Raw genomic sequence first — 25023 nt, 5'->3', positions numbered from 1 at the left:
ATCTCCTCTTTGGGAGGAATCTCTTCATCTCAGTGGCCTCTCCCTTGCATCTGGCATGTCTTGGAGGAAAGGTTGCTGCAGAGCTTGTGTTTCATTAGGAATTACGGAGACCAGGTGGTTGTGCTGCTGATTAGACCTGGGCACAGTCTGCTGGGGCTGGATTTGTCTCAGCACAGGGAGGACACCCATCCTCCATGTGGTGCTGTGGATCCAGTCAGGTGCAGTTTGGTTGCTCTGTGGCAGTGAGTCTGGTTCACTTCCATCCTTGTTGGGGTGAAAAAAGACAGAGTATGGGCTGAGCAATGCTGTGGAGCTGAGATGGTTTGCATCTGGACACATCCACCATTGGCATCAGCTTTGCCATCCAGTGACCTGAGTGCTGGCTTAGTTGGTCAAGGGGTGGGAGCATCTACATGCTCCCACAACATGGGGGTTGGACCTCACAACTGCTTCCCTGGTGCCCTGGCCAGCAGGCTGGGCTATGGGGAGTGAGCTTTCGTTCCCACTCTGGTCTGTAGCAGGGCTTCTCCTTCTGTGTGGCCCAGGGCACACAGCATGTGGGGTGTGGAGCAAGCACCGCGCTGCTGCTCTGTGTTGCTGAACTGTCCTGCTACGTGTGTGTAGGGCTCAGTGTAGGGACGCTACAGCCAGGGCCTGAATTTTACTCAGCAGCAACTCCAGGCTAATATTACATGTCTGCTTTGTCCCCAGCCTTGCTGGTAGGAGTGTGTGGAGAAGGCCTCAAGATGAGATTTTGTACAGTGGGGAGTGGGGCATGAGAATAATCTGCAACAAGGTGTCCTGTATACAGCCTTCTTCTGCAGGGACTTGAGGTCCTTCATAGCCTGGAGAGGGCTGCTGGGAGTATCTGGGTTCTGTACTCTGTCTCTTAAGAGTACAGGGGTGGTGAGCCCCATCCTGGATCTCCCTGCATAAAGGCGCTCCTGGGGCAAATGGAGATACCTTGACCTTGCGTATGGGGCCAGACAACCCAGGAAGCTCTTGCAGGACAAGGTGGAAGCTGCTGTGATGCTGCAGGAGGGAGATTCTTGGGGTGATGGGGACGCCTTGTGCCAAACACCATGCTTCTTGCCCTGCCTCCCCATGGGCACAGCTAGCCTCTGCTCCCCTGGCTGCGTCCCCTCCTGTGGGCCCTGCCTGCCATGTGGCACTGTGCAACTCAAGTGGTGACACAACAGTACCAGGTGCAGGGTGGCAAGCTTTAGGTAGGGCTTGTAGGGATGTGCCCAGTGCTGGGCTGACGGAGGCTGTCTCGTGCTCTCCCCTGCAGGAATCGCATGCATTGCCCTGACGTTCGTGGATGAGCACGGCAACCCCACCTCGCTGCCCCACGGGGAGAGGCCTGACCCTCTGAAGCTGCCTTCCTCCTCACCCATCGTGCGCCTGCTGCAGGACGCTGACTTCGAAAGCCTCACTGCAGTCAGCAGGCACCAGCCAGAGACTGACACCCTGCATGCAGGTAGGGAGTGAAAGAAACCACAAACTGCCAGTTCCCTGCTGCCTCTGCATCCCCTGGGTCACCTCAGAGGGCAGCGAATGGGGGGATGCAGAGCCATGACGGACTGCCCTTACCCACAGAGCCCTGCGTGCTGGTGCGCCTGGATATTTGGGAGAAGGGCAACATCAGCCTGCTGCAGCTGTCCGAAAAGCTGCGTGGGGCCCTGCGCCACGCTCTCTGCGATGCCATCATGGAGTTCCTCGTGCTGCCAGCCCCGCTCTGCGTGGAAGCCTCCTGCCCCCTGGCTGCCACGGACCTGGAGGAGCTGAGCTCTGCAGGTGAGAGCCCAGCTGGGATGGTCACCCCGAACCCCCCAGCCAGCCTCGTTCCTCATTTCAGCCTGGCTGTGCTGTGGAAACTGGGGCTGAGGGGGCTGGGAGGGAGGAAGCCACTCTCCCCTCTGCAAGCTGTGCTGTGTGATGGCTCAGGGAAGAAGCGTTATCAAAATTAGGGTCAGAAGAGGTATTTAAAGATCTGTCTGCTCCCCAAGATTGAACCTGTTTTGCTGGGTGTTGCTGAGGGCTCTCACCCTTTTCTCTAGCCAGGCTCTGGGGCACGATGGGGTATATGGGGACATGAGCAGTGGGAGGCTCTGGAGAGTCTGATTTGCTCTGTCTCCACAGGAGGACTAAGGAGGACCATGTCAGAGACCAAGGGCTTGGCTCTGACCACTGGTGGGGCTGGCAGGAGCTGTCCTCCACCCCTGCACTTCACTTCTGCCCCTTCATCCAGCTCCGGGGAACCAGTGACACCCACAAGCAAGCTGGGACGTCGCAGCTTCTGGGACATGCTGGTAACATTGAGGGATCATTGGGGAGCAGGGCCTCTAAGTCCTTATGGTGTGTCAGGCCAGGAGGAATGGAGAGGAGGGGTCTGGCTGGGTGGTAGCAGAGACTTTGAGATCAAGGTGCTAGCTGGGCTGTGCGTGTGCACAGCATTAACTCACCCTCTTCTTAGAGCAAGACAGAATCTGCAGAGCTGGGCAGCCCCAAGACTACTGATGACATTGTGCTGGAGAGGCCAGAAGAGGCTCGCACGAGGCGGCGGCACAAGACTGAGAATGTCAAGCAGCACCCGAGCCAGGATCGGGCCACGGCCACAGCTGAACTGGAACAGGCACAGAGGCAAGTGAATCCTGCAGGCCAAGCAGCGGGGGTGGTTTCCCTCCATCTGCTGAACATTGCTCCGCAGCCTGACATCCTGCTGGCTCTTTATTTGTCTCAACCCTCTGGACGACAGCCCCTTTCCTTGTAGTTTCTCCCTTATGCAGCCAGTTAGGGGAGCTGCCTTCCACACACAAAACCTCAATCTTTATTGCTGGAGTGCTGCCGGGAGCACTGCTGGTTCTCCCTGCCAGACATCCCTTCATTGCATTGTGGGACCTGTGCAACACCTGACACTCCTGTGGCTACTCACCCAGAGAGACCAAGCTCAAGGGTTGTAACAACCCAAAACAGAGGCTCCATGGGCTCTGCTTTGGAGCTGGGAGGGGACCATTGCACTTTTGTGCCTTTGATGCTGTTGACTGATCTGATATAACTGTGCTTTGCTTTCCTCTTCCCAGGCGCCGAGCCTGCCAGTTGGAAGAAGGGGATATGGGCACCATGCATCCACTCTTCAGTCAAACCTGCCAGCAGTGGATGGCATTCATGAACCAACTGGGTATGTGTCTCAGGTCCCAGCTCCTCCAGGTGGGCAGGGAGTGGGCCTTTCTACCCAGAGCTTAGAGGATAGGTCCTCATATACCACCAAACCATCTATGTTCATGCCTTGCTGATCTCCACCTAGTTACATACCCTGGGTCTCCCCAAACCGTACCAGAGTCTGGTCTCAGGGCCAGCACCAGCATTGCAAAGCTATGGCAGGACTCCTGGCACGTGTCTGTGCATCTGAACAAATCTCCTAAGGCCTGTGGTTGCATCTGCCATGCTCCAAGTCCAGGGCTTGCTGGACTTGGCTGCAGCTGCTTTGGAGAGACCTGAACTCCAACAGCAGCTGAGGTAGTAATTTAGTTCCCAGATGCAGCAGGGAGGATCTGAGCTTCTGCAACATCCTCTGGGTCTGTGAAGCTGCATGGGAGACCCCCACTCTTGCAGGGAGGGAGAGGATGAGGGATTGCCTTTGTATGGTGGGATTTGGTTCTGTGTGGCTGCCCTGTTGCTGCTTTCTGGACACCTTTCACTTCAGTGTTTGTACATCCTCTTGCACCTCCTGCTGGTAAGGTAGGGCTGTCATCCTCCTCTGGTGAGGAGTAGGCAAGGGAAAAAGCAATAAGCAGGAGAATAAAGTCTGTGCTCAAGGCATGCAGGGAGTTTGATCCAGGTCCCACTTCAGGACAGAACTTGAAACCAAGGATGATTTCAGCCTTTGTCTTCTCTTCCATATAAGGTCCAGGTTCTTGTTCTCCAGCTCTGCCTGCCTCAGTCCCTGGCAAGGCAGGAACTTGGCCTGCTCTGGGCAGCAGGCCTGCAATGGGGCTCGCTTAGCCCTCTCTGCTGCCCAGAGGGGCAGCACTTGGCTCTGGGGGAGCTTGGCACCTTGTCCTAAAGTACTTCTTTGATGCAGGGTGCCCATCGGTGCAGCAGTGCTCGATGGAGATCGTGTCCCGTTTCCTCCTGTCCTCCATCCTGGTGGAAGTGGTCAGCCTGGTCACTGCCCTGGCGAGTGACACCACTGTCAAGGTGTTTGAGCGGATCTGGTGAGTTATGCATAACGTGAGTTATGAATATAGGGAGCTGTTTGGCACCAGCAGACACCAGTCAGCTCTACCCTCTACTCCCATGGCTCTACGTGTCAGCCACCTTTGGTGCTCTTCTTCGCAGCTGCCATGGGAGCGCCGCCTTCCTGCCCTACAAGCCTGGCCAGAGCGCCAGCCCTCGCCCTGCGGCCGTCAGGCACTTCATCCTGCTGGGACGCAACTTCCAGCAGTGGCGTTGCAGCACGGAACAGGGTGAGTGCCCAGCCAGGGGCCACGGGACTGTGTGCTGGGAGGTCTTGGGGTGGGAGATGTATGAGCAGGGTTCCCCTCCTTGCTGGGACAGACTGCTTGTGCCCAGGGGTGGACAGTGGGCAGTTTTCAGCTCCTGAGAGCTTACTCTAAAATTTGCTGATCTGCTTATTTCAAGATGAGCTGGGAAGTGCTGTGGCACAACATCCTGTCGTGCTACGTTAATGGCACATGGGATGTAAAAGTGGGATGAACTGGTACTGAGGGTCATAACTCTGGCTTCTTCCAGCTCACAAAGGGCTCCAGCGCTTTGAGGCCATGGAATTCAGCTCGGCAGAGAGAGGCTCTGATCCCAGCCTTGTTGGACGAGACCTGGCGCCTCGGCAAAGGTTCCTCTTCATGGAGATCATAGACAAAAAGGTAGCAATGGTGCCTGCGTGAGGTTGTTTCCCGATAGCCAGGTTGTTCCCAACTGGCCCAGGGCTAGAAAGAAGAAAGGAAGAGTGCTTCAGCAGGCAACCAGCCTTCCCCAGGCAGGAGCCCTCTGAAGCAGCACTGCAGGATGTCTCTGCTTGTGCCACAAGCAGAGCTGGGGGTTCCCTGCAGCGCTCTTGGGAGTGCCAGGGGGGCAGCAGCCCTCGCTGTCTCTAGCTTCAGCTGTCCCATTGTGGACATTAATTGTCCTTTCCCTACCCACAGCAAGGCCCACGTCAGGTTGGGCGCTTGTGGTACCAGTGCAAGTACCGCTGCTGCTGCTGTTAACAGGGACGCTGGGAATGAGCTGTTGCCCCTCTCCCTGTCCCAGCTTTGTCCTCTGAAACTGTCTGCAGCAAGTACCACCCAGAGCACCTGGGGCAGCCTGTGTCGTCATGCAGGTCTTCTCTGAGCAGGTCCTTCAGCCTTTCTCCCTCTCCTCTCTCTCCAGCTGACGCTCTACACCTACAACTGGTCTCCAGACCTGGGGGCCAACTTGAACTGCTCCCTCACTCGCCTGCTGCAGTGGCAGAATGCCCGGTCCCACATAGTGCACTGCCTGCTCAGCCAGAAGCTGGGACTCTTCCACCACCATTGCTTCATGGACACACCATGGCATGAGGACAGCAAGCAGGTAGGGCAACCTCTTTTCCTCTTCAGGAGTCTTTTCCTCTTCAGTCTTTGCCTCTTCAGGAGGAGCCTGGACAATCTGGGAGTCTGTGGAAGGCTGCAGGCACTTCCATGTTTTTTTGTGCTGATTGCAAGGCATCCCCAGATGCTTGCATGTCCAAAAGTGGCTGTGTCCAGCCAGGCTGTTGCTGTCTGCTCTTGGAGACAGATCTTGCTGCTGGCAGCACTTATTTGTGGCTGGATTATTTAGGGTGGAGGAGGCTGGGGAATGGTCTTGCCTACTGCACGTTAGGGTCATGCTCTCCTTAGGACTGGTGACAGAGAAGGCTAACTGTGTCTGCTTTTTTAGGAGCCAAATCCTTTCCTGAACTCCACTCTGGAGGTGGATGCACTGATCCGGAGCTCCAGCCCCCCACCTAGCAAGGAACAAGGCCGGCTGAGCAGCTCTGCCCGCAGCCTCCCGTCTCTGCACTTCCATCCCGATGTGGTGCCCTTTGACGAAGCTCTGCGTGATGTTACCACCATCAAACGCATACCCCATGGGCCTGACTCAGGACCTTTTGACCCTGTGTCTCGGCATGGGGCACAGTTCCTGGAAATCAAGAGCATGGAGAGGAAAGGTAAAGCAAAGGGCTTGGAAAAGGAGTTCGGGAAGAGCAGAACAAGAGTTCTGGCAGAGGGGAAGGGCAGTTTTCAGTGGTTCCTGCCAGGGTGCTGTGAGGGAGTGGGTTATGGCCTGAGTAGGGTGGGAGTAAAGGGGAGTGGTAGTAGCTGGGACTGCAGCTCTTGTCTCTGCTCTCTTTCCTTCAGAACTGGAGAAGCAGATGAAGATTGAGAATCTCTTTGTTACCTGGCAGCAGAGATCGGCACAGTCCAACATGCCTATCAGTGTGAGTGCAGCCTGGGCGGGCTTAAAGCAAAGGGGAGGGCTGGAGCTCAGAGCAGGGTGTGGGGGGGGGATGGTGTTTGGCGGTGGAGCCAAACTCTCTGCTTGAACTTCTCGTGTTGCTGGGCTCTAGCACCAGCTCAGGAATGAGGCCTCGCTGCTCAGCACTGGAAAGGCTCTAAAGCTGGAGGTTCCCTCCTGAGCACGATCCCCGCTCGAGCAGCAGCCCGGTGTTGTGACAGCTTGTTCCCAGGCTTGGTGAGGGATGTGTGCTGTAGCCGTGTTGCTCTTGTGCTGTGCAGCTGGCAGACCTGGAGACCCTGAAGCAGTCCTCACGCCTGGTTCACTACTGTGCTACCCCCTTGCTCTTTGACCCGGCCTTCCGGCAGCAAATCCAGACTGACCAGCAGGGCAAGGTGGAGGGGAAGGTGAGTGGGGTTGGGCTTTGTGCACTGGGGCACACACAGGATGGCTTTGCAACTTCTCCCAAGACGGAGCTGCTCTGAGCTCACCCCTGCGTTACAGGGTGAATTTGCACCTTGTAAGATGGAGACTGGGAAAATCCTTGGGTCCTCAAAGCCTTTCTCCTGCCACCACACCATCCCTAAGGAAAACTGACTTCCATTTTCTACCCAGAGTGTTCAGGGCTGAGTCTAGCAAAGCCATGGGAGAGTGCTGTCTGATACTGATCTGTTGAGGAAGCAAAACTTCACTTTATGCATTCAGCAGCCAGACCTGGTAAACCTCACCTGGACCCAGTAAATAGCTAGAACGGTTGAAAGCAAACCAGCTGAATCCTGAGCAGGTTGCAGCCTGACAGACTCTAACCAGTGCAGATCCCGCACCGGCTGTTCATGGGCTGTACGTGTGTCAGGAGGGAAGAACAGGCTGTTGCAATTTATCTAAATGTCAAAAGGATTCTGACAGGGTCTTTAAGCAGAGGTTGCTACAGAAATTGAGCGCTTGCAAGAGAAAGGAAAAGTATTATCACAGAATGAAAACTTCACTTAGTTGTTGGAACAAAGCAAAATGAAAATTGGATATTCAATTTGAAGAGCATGGCAGCAGGGGTTTCAAGGTTGTGTATTGGGTTCTGTATCTCCAGATCATTTATCGCTGTACGTATGAGATGTCAAGCTTTGCAGTGTTGTGTGGCTCTGCAGATCGGTCAGAACAGAAAGAGGCTGCAAGAAACTCGAGAGGGACCTGAGTAGCCTGTGAAATGAGAAGTATTGTGGGAGCTGGGATCTGGTTCCCAGTAAAACAGAGCACAATGTGTGTGGAGAGAAATTTGAACTCCTCCTGTATTGTACAGTAACTGCAGAGCCTGTGCAGAGGAGGCAGGTCAGTGGATTTCTTTAATTCGTGAACAGTTGCATACAAAAGGCAAACCACTTAGAGTACATCAGAAAGGGGTGTAAATATTATGGGTAATACTCCAATACGTTTCTAAAATACTAGTGTATTAATGTCTTCATAGTGTGAAGACAAGCCTCTTGTGGCAAAGGCATTTAAATGGAGAGACTTGGAGAGTGTCAGAGAGTAGCCAGACAAATCCCAAGTAAGGAGACCGCTGCTGGGGTAGGTGAATGAAAGGGCAGATAGAAATATGTAAAAGAGCCACAGAAAAGAAACCTTCATCTCTCACAGCACAAAGACAAGTAGTATTCAGGACACCAAAAGGACAACTGAAAATGGTTAAAAGGAAACACTATTCCTATTCAGTGCTACTGAACTACTAGTAAATCCTGAGAAGTCAGCAGGATTCCTAAGGGGATTGGACTCTTATCATGGCAATAGGAGCTGAAGCTCTGGTGAGCCTTGTATGAACTAGTTGTGAGCCATTAAAACTTTGAGGAAGCTGTTCTCTGGGGGGAATATGTGAGTTATCCCCTTCTGCCAGGGCACCTTTTCCTGCAGTCTATTGAATTGCTGTTAGGTCAGTCCATGGCTTGGGTAAAATTTGGATCTTGTGTTTCAGCTCGTGCACTAGGAAAGTATTTGAGGATCCAGCTGTTAGCACTCTCTGGCAGAGGGACATCTGCCCTCTGCACAACCAGAGCAGCTGGTGGTATCCCAGCAAGTATCACCTGCTGGGGCCAGATGCAGCAGTCTCCTTAGGAAATCACTTTCTTTTCCAGAAGCGCCACCGCTCAAATGACTCTACAGCTTCAGGGAGGGACCGCAGCCACAGCTGTGACTCGGCGGAAGCGCTGCCCTGCAAGGTGAAAGAGGAGCCCTGGCTGCAGGAGATGTGCAACGCCTTCTTGCAGCAATACATCCAGTACCTGCAGAGCATGGGCTTCATTCTGGTCCAGGTGCGGCCACCCTCACCCACCACTCGCAGGTCAGTGACATTCTGGGAACCCTGTTGTGGGAGAAGGGCTGACACACTGAGCTGTGCCCTGGTTTGACACAACAGATGACTTTGACTCCCCTGCTCAGAGCTCTCTCTGTTGTCATTTCCAGTAGCACAAGCCGGATCCGAGCTCTGGCAGCAATGGGTGTGGAGGGAAGAGGGTCCTTTTCCTACACAAAGCCAAAAGCAGAGGGGAGTCCAAAGGTGAGTGCATGTCTGTTAGAGGGGTGGAACTGGGATGGAAGGCAGGCTGTGGAGTGGGGCAGTTCTGGTTGGTTTTTCATTCAGTTTCAGACAGATAGGATGTGAGAGGGCAGAGAAAGTACCAAAGCAAAAAAAAAAAAGTGTCTGCCTAGACCAACACCGTCTTTGGGATGTTGGGACCTCCTTGCCCTCCTGTATATCTTCCTGCAGCCCCTTCTTGGGACTGGTGGAACCTGGCCAAATATCAAAAGGATGGCAACAACTTTGAGAGGGCTCAGAAGAGGAACAGGGTAACCTGGGACCAGGACAGCTGCCTTTGGGTGTCATTCTGGAGGTTGGCTTGTCAGAGAAGCCTCAGCATCTATGGTGAAGGGCAATTCTGGGGCAGAAGGATCTTGAGTTAAAGTGAGATGAATGCTGAAGTTGAAGAGATCAGATAAGATAAACCCTGAATGGCTCTACTGCAAGAGTGGGCTGAGGGTTTTCATTTCTAAAGAAGTGGCTACTAGGGAGGGACAGGATAGAGCTCTGGAAAGCCCTGGATAGAGCCCTGGAAAGGGTTGACTCCTTGCTATCTTATTCAATGCAACACCTAGACACGATCAACTACAAGTATTGGGAGCCAGGTTCAAAGCAAAAGGGAGTGTTTCTTTGTAGGTAACAGTGGTCTTTATCAAAAGGTTTTGTGACCACTAAGAGCTTACATGGGTTTTGTGAACACAAGAGCTTACAAGAGAGAATGGGTAAGTACCTGAAAGAGGAATCCATCTGAGTTGCTGGATAGGCAGAAACCATCTATGGTTCATGAAATCATCTGGGGGTGATGGGAGCATATACTGTTTGCTCACCCTTTCCCAGCACTTTCCTGGTGCCTACTGTTTGGCTGATGGTGGTACAGGATTGTGGGCAGCACAACACCTTCCAGTTAAAATTAGAAGAGAGCAATCCATTGGAATAACTCAACAGGGGGCAAGTGAATTTCCTGGCAGCTAAACTCTGAGTCCAGAATGGATGCCTTTGATAGCTGCTGTGTGAGGCAGATGTAGTGGTGTGGGGAGTGCTCAGCAGGGAGAGGTGGGAGTTAGGTTTTGTGGGCAGCATCACCCCTCAGCTTACAGTGTCCTCGATCTCTAGAGATGCCCTGTCCTGAGTAAGCAGGAGGTGAAGGGAGCAGTGTGCCTGGTGTGCTCTCTTGAAGGCTGTTTGTGAGGTTTGTTAGCAGCCTTTTCACAGTCAGCTCTGGCATGGCTGTTCTCCTCCCTCCCATGAAGGAGCTACTCTATTTCCACCTCTGCCACGGAGCCTTATGGCAGCCTTGCACTCTGGTGTGCAGGCTGCTGTTCTGTGCCAGAGAGCCTTTCCAGCTTTGTCCTTCTCTTCCCAGAGCACAAGCCCTGCGGTTGCCACCTATCATCTACAGAGAGCTCTTCCGGGTGGGATTGTGCTGATGGAGTTGGCCTTCCAGGTAAGAAAGAACAAGAAAGAAAGTACAGGCTTTGGGGACAGTCTTCAGAGGTGACAAAGTGAAGGATGAGGAGGAGTGCAGCAGATGTTGTCCAAAAGCAGGGTCATTTACCTGGTGTGCAGATGCCAATGTACACACAGGGTAGAGGTGTTACCTATTTGTTTCATCTCTGCAGAGATGGGTGCTGGGTGGCAATCCACAAAGCCAGCACACCGGCCTGAAAACTCTAAGAGATATTTATACAGTTCAAAACACAGAAATGCACACCCTTATAATTATTTGTTGGTAACTTAACTTAGCAGTTGCTATTGGTTAGTACAGTCTCTCATTTTCATTTAAAGTTACAAGGTCCTTTAATTGATGTGCTCACACTCCAGCACGTGGGGCGGGAGGGACAGAGCTGGAGTTCAGTTCAGCCTCCAATTGAGTTGGTGGTTGTGATCTCCCACTGCCACCTTCACTTTTCCCCGAATTACTGCGAATTTTTGTCAACTCTATGCCTTATCCAGCATCTGTCTGGTTTTCAGCCAGTTTTGGTGCTTCCTGTTGTGGGATATTCTTTATTATCAGTCTTCTGTTCTTCTTCAAGGATATGTTCATTAGCAAGGCATTTATTGCTTATATCAAGTGTCTGATTTCACAGGACCTTTTTACAGCTCTTTTTTCTTACCTAGTGAGAGAGTCTACCTTCTAAAATATATTTTACTTTTTAAAAAGTATAGTCTACCTTCTTAAAGTACATCATTCCCCCCCTTGGAGATTTTTTTTTCTCTCGTTCTTGTATGTCTCACTATTTCTTTTCATCACCGTTCCATAGTTCCCAACAGTAGCCTGTGTAATCAGTTTCTTAGTACAACTAAAAGAAATGCAAATCATAATTAGAGTGATTACAATTATAATTATGCCTTGAAGCAAACTAGCTAACCACCCAGTAAGAGAGAATCCAAAACCTTGTAACATTCAGTTTAACCGTTCTCCCCCCTCCATAGAGGCATTAATGTCTCTACTAAATTTTGCCACTTGCTGTATTTTGTCTGTTTGCTGATCCAGATGTTCAGTCACATTAGACACGTGGATGCAACAGTCTTTCTTCTTCAGGTTTAAGTATCGGCACACTCCGTGTTCATGTAATAGTAACAAATCTAAGGCCAGCCTGTTCTGTAGAGCCCGTTTTGAAGTTGCTTGCAACTGAGTACTTAAATCTCATCATCCAGTTTTGGTTGCATTTGCTAATAATTCCACCTGGCCTGTCAGGTTATTTAACCATATTCAGTTTTGAAAGGAAGCAGTTTGGGGGCTGGAGATGGCTTGTAAGGCCCGTCCTGCCTTAGCTGCAATTGATGGATGTCACCAGGGGTCTATTTCGCTTTGATTTCCCCCATAGTAGGTTATCCAAGGCTCTTTGTCTCCATAAGGGACACAAGGTTAACATACCTAAAGTTGACGTGCTTTCCCTTCTAAGGGTAACTGAGTAAGGGTCAGTTCCATCACTACTAACCCAACAATATGGCCCACAGAAGGCATTGCTTTCTCATTACAATCAATAGGCTCTTTTTGGACTGGTCCAAGTACCATATATGCAAGTGGTGTAGTTTCTGCAGAGGCACCCTGACTGTAAGGCTCTGGCCACCGGACCCAATCGCTGGATTCCATAATCAGTTGTAGAACAATTAAAGACTGGTGCACAATTCTGTTTATTATTTTGGGATTTTCTGCTTTGTTATGTTTAACAATTGGGTATTCATATCCTTAAATTCCTCCAGTCCATGCAGTACACCAGCGAGTATTTTACATGTAGTGACACTCACCTTCTTCTAATTTAGGCCAAATCTGTGGTAAATCCATCCCCAGGGAAGATTGTTGGCAAGGTGCAGAGGACGCGGTCTGTATATTCCAGCACGTATTTTTAGGTGATGCTGACATACAGGGTCTGGGGTGCTCCCATCCTACATCCCAGCAAATGTTCTCCCTATAATTCTCATGCCATTTTTCTGAGCTAATTACCCACCCTACTGCTTCATCTGTCAATTTGCATCTCAGGAGTCCAGTCCTGTTACTTACCATGGCCTCAAAAGTTCAATTCAGATCCAATGTTATGATTCCCCAGTCTAGGAGGTTCTCAGCAGATTTTGGTAATGGAAGGCAAGCAGTTACACTGCTACTGTTGTGGATTCTCCCTAATGACTGGATGAGTTGTAAAATTAAATTCCCTTCACGAGTATTAAATGCTAAGCTAAGCAATGTCACACATGTAACTTTCATCTTAATAATGTTAGACTAATGATACTTTCTAATAAGAATAACAATAGGTAAGAGATATAGTTCATTGAGGGTCTCTGGTTATTCAGAGTTTAAGCTCTACTGTCCATGTAAAGGTCCATTTTTTCTGATCTTGCTCTGGTGTCTTCTTCACTCTGGTGTAATGGATGCAAGAGTCGATCCCATTTACTTTTACTGCAGCATAGGTCTTTAGCAGCACTGTGTAAGGTCCTTTCCACATTTCTTTCAGTGGTTCATCTTTCCAGGTCCGTATGTAGACTGTGTTCCTGAGGTGAAATGGGTGTACTGGAGTGCCCAAGGCAAGCAGGGTCCTCTTGGTTCAGGTTCCCATGCAGGGAGGATAAACTCTGCAAAAAAGAAAGAAATCAAATCAAATACTCTTTAATTACAGCCTATCCCTTTATGTGCATTTGATCTCCCTTTGTAGTTAAATAATTGGTTGGATAAGGTTTCCCATACAGAATCTCAAAGGGACTGGTTTTGCAATCAGTCCAAAATTGGGAATCCATAAGCGACACCATCCGGCCATCCCCAGAAACCCCCTTAATTGCTTCTTTGATGTAGGCACAGCAATTCTACAAAATGCCTTTTTTCTCTCTGTACTTAATTCTTTCTGTCCTTTGGTGATCTCAAACCCCATGTATTGGACCTTTTCCTTCCTAATCTGACCTTTCTTTTTAGAAACTCGATATCCTGCCATGCCCTGAAAGTTAAACAAACTGATGGTAGCTTCCAAACACGCCTCATAAATGTTAGCACCAATCAGTAAATCATCTACATATTGTAACAGTGTTACAGGGACCTCTGATTCTTCCTTTCTTTCCTGCCTCTTCCACGGTACTGCATGGGGTGATCTAGGAGTGGTTCTGCAGGGCTCAGAGCAGTAGGAGTTTCCAGGGCAGGAGGGGGGGAGGCTAATAAAAGAGGCAAGGGCTCAGCACCGGGAAGGGTGCTCTGTGCTCAGCCGTGTGTTGGCTGGGCCAGCTTGGTTCAGGCAGGAGACAAAACATGGAGCAATAGTGACTGGTGAGGGTGAAGGAAGGGGACTGTTCTCCTTCCCTGGAGAGGCTCAAGGCCTGTGCTGTGCTCATGTGCTCTTTCTCCTCCAGGGCTATTACTTCTGTGTGAAGCAGTACGCGCTGGAGTGCTCACGGATCCCCATGGGCCAGTCTGTGAACTCCCAGGTAATGGCTTTGCAGGGTCGGGGTCTGCTTCAGGGTAGGCAGCAATCTCTGGGGCAGAGCGGGCATTTCAGGTGCAGAAAGTTCCGGAGAGCTCTGCTCCCACCTCCTGGAAAAGCAGAACCGCACAGAGCTTTTTATAGCCACGTGCCCTCCACAGCCTGCTGCTTGAGCAGATCTGGAGTGCAGTGAAAGGCAGCGGGAGGTTTGGCAAGAGGATGACTCTTGCTCTTAGAGAGCAAGACAGAGCAGGCCGGGGATGAATAGGAGCAATTCTGTCAAAGATGACTGCTCCAGGGAAAGTCAGTGCATGGAGAGCTAGAAGCTCTCTGCTTCCCTTGGAACAGGGATCTGTGAACACAGATGGCTGTCCTTTGCCGGAGATCGCTTTCTGCATCATGAGCCCTGGTTCTTGATACCTCTGTACCTCGCTCTACAGCACCACGGGGTTGCCTGCTCCCTTCTCTTTTGGTGTGTCATGGTGTCTCCTGCCTGTCCCCAGGGCACTGGGTGGCTGCTTAGAGGCTGACCAGTCCCAGTCTGGCTGAGGCAGGAGGTGCATGACTACACTGTTCTTTCCATGGTGGCTATGTAGCAAGGCTGTGTCATATATGCCAAGAGTGGCTCCCCTAAGCTTAGAGCCTGTCAGGGCCTTGCCTGAGGGTTTGCTGAGTCTTTCTTGGGAAGCCCCCACCTATCTAGGGTTACCAGGCTGCAGCTGGCATTGTAGGGAACATCCAGGCTCCCTCTGACTGACCTGGGAAAAGGCTTTGCCTGGTTTTGCAGTGGGAGGGGATGGTCCTGGAAGCAGCGGGCGAGAGGCATGGGGCTTGCTACAGGGGCCTGGCCAGCCTTCCCACATGCTGGGACTAGCCTCCTCTGGGTGGGAGCAGTTGGGCTTCTCTGCCCCTTCTCTCCCTCTGTCCCACCCTGGGCCTGTGAAGGACAGGCTGGATGCAGGAACGGGGCTGGGCAGTGCCTCGTCCCTCTTCCCACTGGCTGTGCATCTCTCTCCATCAGGGCACTCTTACAGCCAGAGCTCGCAGCAAGAGCTGCATGGGACCCAGCTCCGTCTCTGAGTCTGCGGTACGTCCTCTCCTCCCACTGCCACGCTGGGCACAGCAGGACCAGCCAGTGCAGGGCTGAACCTACCACTGGCTGTGCTTCCACCCTCCCTGCCCCAGTGCCTGACAGTGGGAGCTGCCTCTTGCCTCCTGTGCCAGTGCCTTCTCTAGCAGCACATGCCACAGTGAGCAGCCCAGCTTGGGAGGAGGATTGGGTGGGCCCCGGGTGTTGGCATGGGGGCAGCGCCTTGTGTTTCTTGCTCTTTGCCCTGCCTTTGCTGGAGCAGAGCTACAGGCTGCTCTCCAGGCTCTTCCTGGCTGTGCGGGTTGCCCTCTGGCTCATGGCAGCAGTGATGCGGTGGTGCAGAGAGTGAGGGCAGCCTGTTCTCGTGCCAATGCCTCCTGCCTGCTGGTTTTCTCTGCTTGCCACTTTCTTAAACCAAGGGATTATGGTGTTGGCAACTGCCCAGAGAAGTCAGAGAGCCAAAAGACACTAAAACTGGGCTCCTGGCATGAGGGCAATGCTGAGACCTTCACCAACGCTGTCCCCTGGCACAATAGATGCAGTTGTGGTGTGTGCATGGCTGGGGGTGTGTGTGTGAAGGCTGGTGCTGTCCTGGTAAAGGACTGGCATGTGGAGCAGGTGTGATGGCTGTGTGCTGGGGGGATCCTCGTTGGGCACAGCTGTGACACACCAGCCACCACTGGATCTGGCTTCCCAGCAGCCAGCCTGGGTCCCTGTTAGTTACTGAGCACAGGGAATTAGCAGGTCTGTTGTTGCCCGTCTCTGGGTCTGACCACTCCCCACAGGTCCCTGTGCTGCCTCCTGCTCTCAAGGGACATTCAAGGTGTCAGTCTTTGCCTGTAGATCCAGAACTTGCTGGGGCTCCAGCCCCAGTGTGTCCTGTACCAACTGAGGGACTAGGCAGCTCAGAGCAGCACTCAGCTGAAAGGAGACTGTGCCCTCCTTCACAGCCACATGGCTTTTAGCTCAAAAGGAGGGATTAACCTCTTGCCAAAATGGAGGCAGTGCTGATCGGCACAGGTCCAGTGCTGCTAGATCAGGAGTGGGGTCAAGTGTGGAAGGAGCCACCAAGCTGGATGCCTTGGGGCCAGGCCTGCAGGTCTGCTATTTGCACTGTGCACATGGCTTCTCGGCTGCGTCCTGCTCTGTTGTCGGGGCAGGAGTGGCTGCACTGGCTCTGCCATGCCTTGCTGTCAGCAGGGCTTTGCAGGAGGGTGTGAGGTGCCTGGTAACATTCATGCCTTGACTCCCTGTCCTTCTGCAGCTCTCCATGCTCTTCACAGAGGAGTGTGACAAGGTGCGGGACCTCATGCACGTGCATTCGTTCAGCTACGACTTCCACTTGCGTATAGTCCACCAGTATCTGCTGGGTTCCCACATGACCCTCCGCCAGGGCTACCATCTCACCAGCTTCCTGGAGGATTTCATTGCCCACCACACTGACATCCCCAAATTTGGCCGCAACCACGTTTTCCAAGGCGAGTAGCTCAACATGTGACCAGTCTGGGGTTGATCACAGCTCACAACTTGGTGAAAGTTTCCCAAGTACTGTACAAATAAACTTGACCCTGTGCGTATCCAGGGAGATGACAGGGAAGGTGACATGAGGGGCCCAGCTCCAGAGGAAGTCCTTGCTGCCCTGTTGTGGGAGGGGGGTTGCTCTAGAGCTCTGTCCCCAGTAGTAGTTTGTGGGACACCAGGTAAGAGACACTGAGCAGCTCCTGTGACAGAACTGTGTCCTTCTCCACTAGGCATGCTGGCCTTGCCCACCAACATGATCACTGCACACCAGCTGTACAACTACATCGCTGACCATGCCAACACCTACCACATGAAACCCCTACGCATGGCCCGGCCGGCCACGGGCAGTGACAACAAGAAGGGGACACCAGGCACAGAGCAGAACGAATATGCACTGGTCTCTATTTGGAACAGGTGAGTGCAGCTGCTGCCAAGTTCCTGGAGCTGCCAGAGATTGGTGTGCATCCCCTCATCCTGGGGACACTGCCCCGAGGTGCCAGCAAAGCTGACTGTTCTACAGGCAGCACTTCTGCCCAGCTTTTCTGAGATGGCCATCAGGGGTGCTGTGCGTGTGTACACATGCATTTGACATTTCCCAGCACTTCTGAGGAGCTCTGCTGTGTTAAATTCCCTGTGTCCAATAGTTCTGTTGTGACCAAGAGCTCTTGGGGAACAAAATGAGATCCCCTTCACACTGATGTGCTTTTGTTCCCAGCTCGGGCTCCTACAAAGACTCTGAAGGTCTGCGTCATCACGATGACTTTGATGTGTCTCTCCTGGTGTGTCACAGTGCAGCACCATTTGAGGAGCAAAGTGAGGCAGAGAGACGCATGCTTCGGTGAGCACTGGGGGCCCAGAGACATGACACCAAAGCTTCCTGGCTGGGGAGGAGGGCTCTGGGAGGGACTGTCCCTGTCTGGGACATCACAAGCAGACTTGGTGCTGTCTGGGGAAGATCCTTGCAGGGAACTGGGCAGTGTGGTGTCTGGGCAGAGAAGCATCCTTACTGTCAGGGACAGAGATGCATTTGCAGCCCAGCTGAGAAGGCACCAACCCTTCCCCAGGTGACAAGTGTCTCCTTGCTCTCAGCTTGCGTTTCTACGTCATCATGACTAGCCAGCGGGAGCTCTTTCCCCGGCTCACAGCCGACATGCGACGCTTCAAGAAGCTGCCGCGCTTGCAAAGGGAAGTGCTGGAGCCCGTGGTGGGCCGGGCGGCGTGGGAGGCAGCGGAGCCCGAGACCAGCCTGGGGCAGCAGCAGCCAGCAGAGCGGGAGCTGTGGCAGGACGTGGAGGACAGCAGTGAGTTCTACGCCGGGGGCACGCAAGTCAAACTGGGGCCGGGGCTCTTCTACACCTCGCCGCTCTTCCCCTTGCTGGCCTCCGAGGTGGCCTCAGCCCAGAAGCAGCTCAGCAGCATGGTGCAGCTGGCCAAGTGCCACTGCCGCAGGGACAACCTCTGGAAGCGCCTCTTCCTTCTGGAGCCTCTGGCTTCTGACAAGCTGAAGCTGGGCAAGCTCTCGCTGGTGGAGCTGGAGGAGCTGCTCGATGCCGTGCATGGGAAATCCATTGCTGACGTCGACCCCCAGCTGGTGAGCTGCAGGGATGGAGCCATGGTGCACAGCAGCTGCTGTTCTGCGCTGGGGATGGAGTGGGGTGCTGGGTGAAGGGCCTTCAGGGCACATGTCTTCCTCTTTGGTGGGAAGATGAAGGCTGGCAGGGTAAGGGGGAGGCTGCATGGACCTCTCTGTGGAGAGTGAACAGCCCTAGGTCAGCACGCCTCATTGGGCTGTGAAGGATGCATCTGACTGGGGGTCTGAAGGTGGCTGTAGTAGCATTATGGCTGCTGGTGCCATGGCTAGAGGGAGGCTAAAATCAACCCTTTTCCATGCCTGCAGGGATGCTTCCTCACCATGACAGTCTCCTGGTACCAAAGCCTCATCAAAGTGCTGTTGAGCCGCTTTCCCCAGAGCTGTCGGCACTTTCAGAACGCTGAAACTGGCACCCAGTATCTGGTAAGACACAGCCTGTCACCCACCTGCAGTCTCTCTCCCCATTCCGGGCCCCTGCCTGCTGTGGCTTCTCACAGTGTGAGCCTGATAACGTGCTGTCAGGACAACATGGGTGCCATCATGATGTTGCTCTCCACTCTGCTCCTGTGCAGTGTGAGGTGTGTGCTCCTGTGGTACAGCGCTGTCTGTTTGCCACCAGGCAGGCAGGACACTCCACACCCAGAGCCTCATGCCATGTATATCCTCATGGTTTGGCAGTGTCACCTGGGAGCCAGGCAGACTTGCATCTTCATGGCTTTATCATGCCACTCGTCCTGCACATCAGCACATCCCTGGGTGGGCGGTGGTCGTATCCCTGGCCTGGGGTTTGTGCTCTCTCCTCTGCAATGTGTGCTGTGGCTCTCTTGACAGGTTGTGCTCAACCAGAAGTTCACGGATTGCTTCGTTCTTGTGTTTCTCGATTCCCATTCAGGAAAGACGGTAAGAGCTTGGCTCTGTTGAGTTCTGTTGGCTCAGGCCAGGAGTCTGTCTAGATTCATCTGGCAGTTGCCAAGGACAGGTCTCCATGGGGAGAATAAGAGCAAGACGAAAAGCTTGTTAACATCTTTCCCAGCTATTGTCCCAACATGTGACGAGCTGTGGCCCAGGCCTGTCCTGGGCTAGAGGTGGCCCCTTGCAGTTTTATTTCCTTGGGTTAATTTGTGGTGTTTATGATTTCCCTTGGCTTGCTGCTCATTGATGGAGATATAATGTAGGTGAAGAGCTGCCTTCCCTGGCTCGTTTTTGAACCTCCTCCTCCTCTTTTCATGTGATGCCCCTTTGTTCTAGTGAGCATTCAGTCCCCTTTTCCTTCACAGGGTTGCTCTTGGATCGTGTTCTCAGCTGTCTCTCTATCCAGGCTAGAGTCTTTCTGGTCTTCGCTCTGCGGGTATTGGCTTCCTCCCGGTTCCCCTAGATGCACCTCTGCACCTGAAGGAGGAATTTTTGCTAACTCTGTGTTGCTGTTTTAAGCAAGCTGAGCTCTTGAGGCTGCCTTCCCTTGTCCAATGGCTTCATTGTCATTCAGAGCCCTTCAGGGCTCAAGTCAGCCTCTGTAAATACAGGTGTCCAGGACTGCACCCAGTATTCCTGAGGAGTCTCAGCAGAGCCTTCTGTGTTTGCACTAAGCTTTTTTGTCCCTGCCTAGTGCTTCTGGTACAGCCTAGAGTGGTGTTTGCCTTTTAGTGTTCACATCTTGCTGGTCATAGTGTCACCTTGTGGTCATTGATATGATATACCCAGACCCTCCATCACCACTCCCAATGACTCCCTTCTTACAACAGAAATCCTTGATGTTCCTCACATGGTATTTTGTGCTTAGCATTCATCCCATTCTTGTGGCCTCTCAAAAGGCCAGGGTGTTTGGTTTTGTTTTAGTTTTGTGTGGGGTTTTTCTGGTTTTTTTGTTGGTTTTTTTTTGCATTATCCCAATCCTCTTTTGTATTAGTGCCTCAAATTTTATCAGCGTGCTCCTCATCTTTGTGCCAGACTCATTAAAGTACTAGGCAACATGAGTCCCAAAACCTGTCCTGGAGGAGCTCCGTTTGTAACCTCTCTCCAGCTTGATACTTCCCCTTTCAGCCCTGCCATCTTCACCTTACAATTTTTGCGTTAATTCCTATCTTTTCAGCTTACCTAAATTTCCCATGTGGCACTACATCAAATCCTTCCTGAAGCTCAGATAAGATATTCCATGATTCCTTTGTCTAGAGATATTACCTTATCAAAGAGAGCTCTAGTGTTAGCACATCAGTAACGCTGAGCTACAATTTCCTCCTGGTTGATTCTCTCCAAGCCTGCTCTAAAGCCTTGCACGCTGTTGGACTTAGGCTCACAAATCACTTTCTCTTCCCTCTTAAATGATGGTGATGCATTTGCTGTTTTTCCCAGTACACAGCTCTTCTCATGACTTGATGAGTTTGTTAGGCTACTAGATGTGCTGCATTTCAGCTCTGGAGAACATCTAGTCCCCGTGTCTTGCTTCCATGATGCTGATCTCTGAGTCGCTTATGTTCTTCTTCTGCTTCAGTTCCTGCAGCCTTCTCTTCTGAACCCTGCTCTCTGCTCCCCTCTGCCCTTGCCCTGGCTCGTCAGTACAGTCACTAATGAGAATGGAGCAGCCAGCGTTTATTTTTAGGATTGCGGTTATTATGTTTAATCTCCTCCCTTTCCCCATTTGTTGCACTCCTACTCTTTGCCTTAGAAGAAGAAATTTCCCTCTAATTTCCCTGGAAGCCCCTATTACTGTGGAGGCAGTAAGGATCCCCTCCTCTCCTGAGGCTGCTGCTGGGGTGGGTTGGTGTAACTGCAGATGCATGGGGGCTGGGACAGAGTGAGTAGGCAAGTCCTTGCACCTAATTCCCACCAGGAAAAATTGGGAGGAGGCTCAGACGTGCTCTGTCACAGAAGGAGACACAAGCCTAGCGCTGTTGGCATTTTGGGACTTCTGCAAGTACCTGCCTGACACCCCAAAAAGAGTGCCCACGTGCCTGGGCTAGGGAAGGCACAGTGCTTGTCTGAACTCTGTCCCCTGACCTGCTCCTCCTTCTCAGCAGAGCCTCACCGTGGTTTTCCGGGAGCCGTTCCCAGTGCAGCCCCAGAACAGCGAGAGCCCTCTGCCACAGCTCGTGTCCACATACCACCACCTGGAGTCAGTGATCAACACTGCCTGCTTCAACCTCTGGACAGGCCTGCTCTAGCACTGGCACCTGCCTCCTGGAGCAACACGTGTACGGGACCTCTCGGCATGGCTGTGCCGTGGATGATGATGAGGAAGAACGGGCCTCCGGAGGGGACCTGTGCTCCAGCCCCACAGGCAGCACCACTAGAGGCATGCATGGATTTCAAGCTGAGGAGCCTGGGGATGTGCACCTCCACCGCTTGCTGGCTGGCTGGTGTGGCCCTCAGTGTACTGTTTTGGGTGGGTTTGATACCAAATGACCTTGAACTGAACTGCAAGGGCAGGAGTTTGGTTGCTGTGGCTTGGCTGAAGCAGAGCAACTCTCAGGGACATGGCTTTGGCATCTGCAGGTGAGTCCTGCCTACTGGGAAGGCACAGAGGAGCACACAGAGCACATCTGCACAGGGCAGCACTACACAGTGCTCTGGCTTTAGGTCAAGAGACTCCTGCGCTTCAGGGCTCTGGACAGTGAGGCTGCCCACTTCTGGCCCTTTGCTTTCGTCAGGAGACCACCCAATGGGACGGGAAGGGTGACCTGGACCAGAGGAAGGTTTTATGGAGATGTACATTAAAGCTATTGATGTATCTGTGAAATAAACTGAACCAGATCCCTACTCGTGTGCCATAGACTAGGATGTGGGAGGCCTCCTGTAGGGGGTGCAGAGGTAGCCCCAGGGTTGGTAGGGTCTCATACTTGTTCCAGAGCAGGAGTAGTAGGGCCAGCATCTCCCACTGTCTGTGGGCAGGAAGCCCCTAGCCCGTTAACCTTGGTTTGGGCAGCCTCTGAGGGGGCTGCTTGCTTCAGCAGGCCTTGAGAACTGCAGGACTTGGAAGCCCAGTGCCACCTTCACACAACTCCAGTCACCAGCTGGAGCTGGACTGGGAACACTTGCACCCTTTCCAAGGAGTGAATGCTCCTCTCAGCAGGGGGGCCTGTAAAAGTCTCCCTGGACACCCCTGCAGAGGTGAAGATGATCCTCTGTACTTCAAGTGACCTGCAGTGGTGCCCAAGCCATCCCCAAATATGTCATGCTGCAGGTGATGCTGGAGTAGATGAGGGTCCAACTGCCTGGCCTGGCCCAGCAGGCCCGAGGGCAGGGCAATAGGACATAGATGCTCCTAGCTTTGCCCTAAGTCACAAAGCAGACAGACATGCTCCCCTGTCAAGGACATGCCTTAACATTTATTCCAGTGTTTTCCTTGTTTTACTCTGCTGCCTTGCTGGTCCCGCTGGGCTGCAGGCCTCGGCTCTCCCAGTACGAGCGCAGCCAACCCAGACCTTCCAGCGTGTCTCCTGCAATGACAGACATGGGCTTCTGCTGGCATCTCCAGGCAAGCTGGAGCAACTGCTGTTCTGGGCAGGGCTCTCAGCCCCACTGCCTGCCACCCCCCAGGATATACCTGCCTCTGCACAGTCCCCAACCAACTGGTCTGTGCTGGGGGGCTCAGACCACCCGCAGCCCCCTGGCCCACTCACCTTTTGGGGCATACTCGCACCCCACGTAGCCAGTGTAGCCAAGGGACTCCAGGAGCTCAAAGATGTAGGGGAAGTTCAGCTCCCCAGGGCTGTCGGGCTCGTGCCGCCCTGGCACCTGTGCGATCTGGATATGACCTAGGGAGGGAATGGGAGATGCTCTGCCCAAGGTGGCCCTGGCTGCAGCCTTCTCTAGACGTGGGACAAGGTGACCCAAGAGCAGCCCTACACCCCCAGCGAGCCACAGCAGAGCGTGGGGCAGCAGGGCCCCACCTCAAAGGCACTCCTGCCCCATGGCCACAGAGGAGCTTGGTTTGGGTGCAAGGTGTTACCAATGAGCGGGAAGTATGTCTCCAGGTTACGTGACAAATTCCCATCCATGATCTGGCAGTGGAAGAGGTCCTGTAGGCGACAGAAGAGCTCAGCAGCGAGCTGTCAAGGATGGCTGTGCTACAGTCCCTGTCCCTTCCCACATCCCCAGGAGGGGATAACAAGCCCACAGCCACTGGGACTCCCTTGTGGGCCTGTGCAAGGTTCCCTGGTGGAGGGTGGACCCTGGAGATCTTCAATGCTGACTCACCAGCTGCAGCTTCAGATTGGGTCGTCCCACCTTCTCCAGGATGGCAGCAGCTAAGGGTGCAAAGAAATGAGACACCCATCACCTCCAGGCTGGAAGCTTCATGGTGAAGCCCTGAGACCCCACTTCATCAGTTGTGCTCCTTCAGCATCTCCCTGCAGCTGAGTCAACCTCCTGCTTTTCAGACTTCAGGGATCCTTCTCCTCCCTTGAAGGAGACTCTGGGGAGAGATGTCTCCCTTACCTTGGTGCGGGGTGTTCAGAAAGTAGCGAGGGTCAGTGATGCGGTTGTTAATAGGCTCCACCAGTCCAATCATGTCTTCCTGTAACACAGTAATGTCACCTCGCGGACCATCCTGTCACCCCTGCAGCAGGGACCGCTCTTTCCCCCTGCCAGGCTGGGCTGGTGGGGGATTCTCCATCCTGAGTACCCCAAGAGCTGGACCTATGGAGCAGGACCTGTTCCCCACTTACCTGGGCCAGGAGGTCAGCAGCATATTTGAGGTTCTCAATGAAGGTGGTTTCCATCTCACCTGCCACTGCTGCCCGGTCTGCGCCCAGGGGAACCCGCCCAGCCACCAGGTGGATCCTACAAACATGGGCATGATGGGCAGTGGGCATGCTGCCCCTACCAGGGGCAGTTTGGATGCCTTGTCCCACCACTTGCTGGCTTAGAGCAGGGAGGGGACAGTGGCCAGTGCTGGTCTGGGCCAGGTGAGAGCAAAGCTCTTCAGTGAGCGTTTGGGGAAGGTGTATGTTGGAAACATAAACCTCTTTAATCTGCCCATTACCAGAGAGCACCAACGGGTCTGGGCAACCCCTGGCCTGCCCGGCCCGTGCCCTCCGCGGGGCTTTGGCCCACGTTTCTAAGGGGAAGCGTGGTGCAGAGTGAATGCAATAAAAGGGCCATGTTGGCTTTCCGAAGGGGGCTGTGCCAGGCTAATGGCATCTCTTGGATTGTCTCCGCTGCCCTGTGATCAGCGTGGCCTTCAATAAAACAACTTCTGTGGTGTCCTGGGGGAAACGACTGGTGTAACTGGGGAGGAAAAAAGGAGGATTATCCCGGGGACTGTTGCGTGGAGGTGTGGACACAAGCCACCAAGGGAAAAGGCAGGGGTGGTCGAGTGCCCACCAGCTCTGGGTCAGCTCCAGGACCACGCTACAGCCGGGGCCCCGCAACGAACTATCTCCCGCCCGAGGCCACGGAGCGTGGAGAGCCCTGGCGGGACGGCGGCACGGCCGGGCAAAGGGCAAGCCCCGCCGGGAGAAGAACTGGAGCGGGAAGGCCCCCGAGGAGCGATTTGCTGCGGCCGGGGGGGTGGATCCGGGGCGCCGCAGGAGCGGGGGTCCCGCCGGGCACCTACCTGGGGCAGCCCACCGCCCTGGCGTACTGCACCGCCGCCGCCAGGCCCTGCCGGAAGGCGGCCTGCCGACCGGGCACGGCCGCCAGCCCCATCTCGCCCGCCTCCTGGTCCCCTAGGAGAGAGCGGCGGGGCGGTCAGCGGCGCCGGGGCACCCCCGCGCCCCCCGCCCACGCAGCCCAGGGGAGGCGGGCGGTACCGGGAGGGGTATTGAGGAGGACGATCCGCACCCCGGCCCGTTCCGCCGCGGCCCGCAGCGCTTGGGCCGGGCAATCCGCCGGCCAGGCCGCCTCCGCTGCCCTGAACCCAGCGGCCCCCGCCGCCTCC

The 25023-nt window shown here is 53.7% G+C and overlaps 2 protein-coding genes across 2 annotated transcripts in view; one reads left to right on the top strand and one right to left on the bottom strand.

The window, feature by feature from the left end:
* The window catches only part of SZT2 (seizure threshold 2 homolog (mouse)), a 61859-nt gene extending 39960 nt beyond the window's left edge, over nucleotides 1-21899 (top strand). Inside the window, exons 50-72 of the mRNA XM_014939414.1 lie at nucleotides 1292-1480; nucleotides 1600-1797; nucleotides 2143-2312; nucleotides 2477-2643; nucleotides 3084-3181; nucleotides 4085-4217; nucleotides 4342-4469; nucleotides 4756-4886; nucleotides 5392-5574; nucleotides 5920-6190; nucleotides 6381-6460; nucleotides 6759-6884; nucleotides 8598-8803; nucleotides 8926-9019; nucleotides 10404-10484; nucleotides 13874-13948; nucleotides 16299-16512; nucleotides 16786-16969; nucleotides 17271-17393; nucleotides 17645-18146; nucleotides 18453-18569; nucleotides 18978-19046; nucleotides 21161-21899. Coding sequence (XP_014794900.1) covers nucleotides 1292-1480; nucleotides 1600-1797; nucleotides 2143-2312; nucleotides 2477-2643; nucleotides 3084-3181; nucleotides 4085-4217; nucleotides 4342-4469; nucleotides 4756-4886; nucleotides 5392-5574; nucleotides 5920-6190; nucleotides 6381-6460; nucleotides 6759-6884; nucleotides 8598-8803; nucleotides 8926-9019; nucleotides 10404-10484; nucleotides 13874-13948; nucleotides 16299-16512; nucleotides 16786-16969; nucleotides 17271-17393; nucleotides 17645-18146; nucleotides 18453-18569; nucleotides 18978-19046; nucleotides 21161-21304 — 3683 coding nt within the window. The 3' untranslated portion in view covers nucleotides 21305-21899. The remainder of the gene's footprint in view (nucleotides 1-1291; nucleotides 1481-1599; nucleotides 1798-2142; nucleotides 2313-2476; nucleotides 2644-3083; nucleotides 3182-4084; nucleotides 4218-4341; nucleotides 4470-4755; nucleotides 4887-5391; nucleotides 5575-5919; nucleotides 6191-6380; nucleotides 6461-6758; nucleotides 6885-8597; nucleotides 8804-8925; nucleotides 9020-10403; nucleotides 10485-13873; nucleotides 13949-16298; nucleotides 16513-16785; nucleotides 16970-17270; nucleotides 17394-17644; nucleotides 18147-18452; nucleotides 18570-18977; nucleotides 19047-21160) is intronic.
* Nucleotides 21900-22448: 549 nt separating this feature from the next.
* HYI (hydroxypyruvate isomerase (putative)) overlaps nucleotides 22449-25023 on the bottom strand; it is a 2916-nt gene continuing 341 nt past the window's right edge. Inside the window, exons 2-9 of the mRNA XM_014938950.1 lie at nucleotides 24896-25019; nucleotides 24700-24811; nucleotides 23810-23924; nucleotides 23580-23658; nucleotides 23340-23389; nucleotides 23092-23161; nucleotides 22763-22897; nucleotides 22449-22579 (exon numbers count right to left, since the gene is read on the bottom strand). Of these exons, the coding sequence (XP_014794436.1) occupies nucleotides 22491-22579; nucleotides 22763-22897; nucleotides 23092-23161; nucleotides 23340-23389; nucleotides 23580-23658; nucleotides 23810-23924; nucleotides 24700-24811; nucleotides 24896-25019 (774 nt within the window). The 3' untranslated portion in view covers nucleotides 22449-22490. The remainder of the gene's footprint in view (nucleotides 22580-22762; nucleotides 22898-23091; nucleotides 23162-23339; nucleotides 23390-23579; nucleotides 23659-23809; nucleotides 23925-24699; nucleotides 24812-24895; nucleotides 25020-25023) is intronic.

Source organism: Calidris pugnax, unplaced genomic scaffold (genome assembly GCF_001431845.1).
Source record: "Calidris pugnax isolate Ruff unplaced genomic scaffold, ASM143184v1 scaffold18, whole genome shotgun sequence".
In the NCBI taxonomy this organism is placed as follows: Eukaryota; Metazoa; Chordata; class Aves; order Charadriiformes; family Scolopacidae; genus Calidris; species Calidris pugnax.
This window is presented reverse-complemented; position numbering and strand designations above follow the sequence as displayed.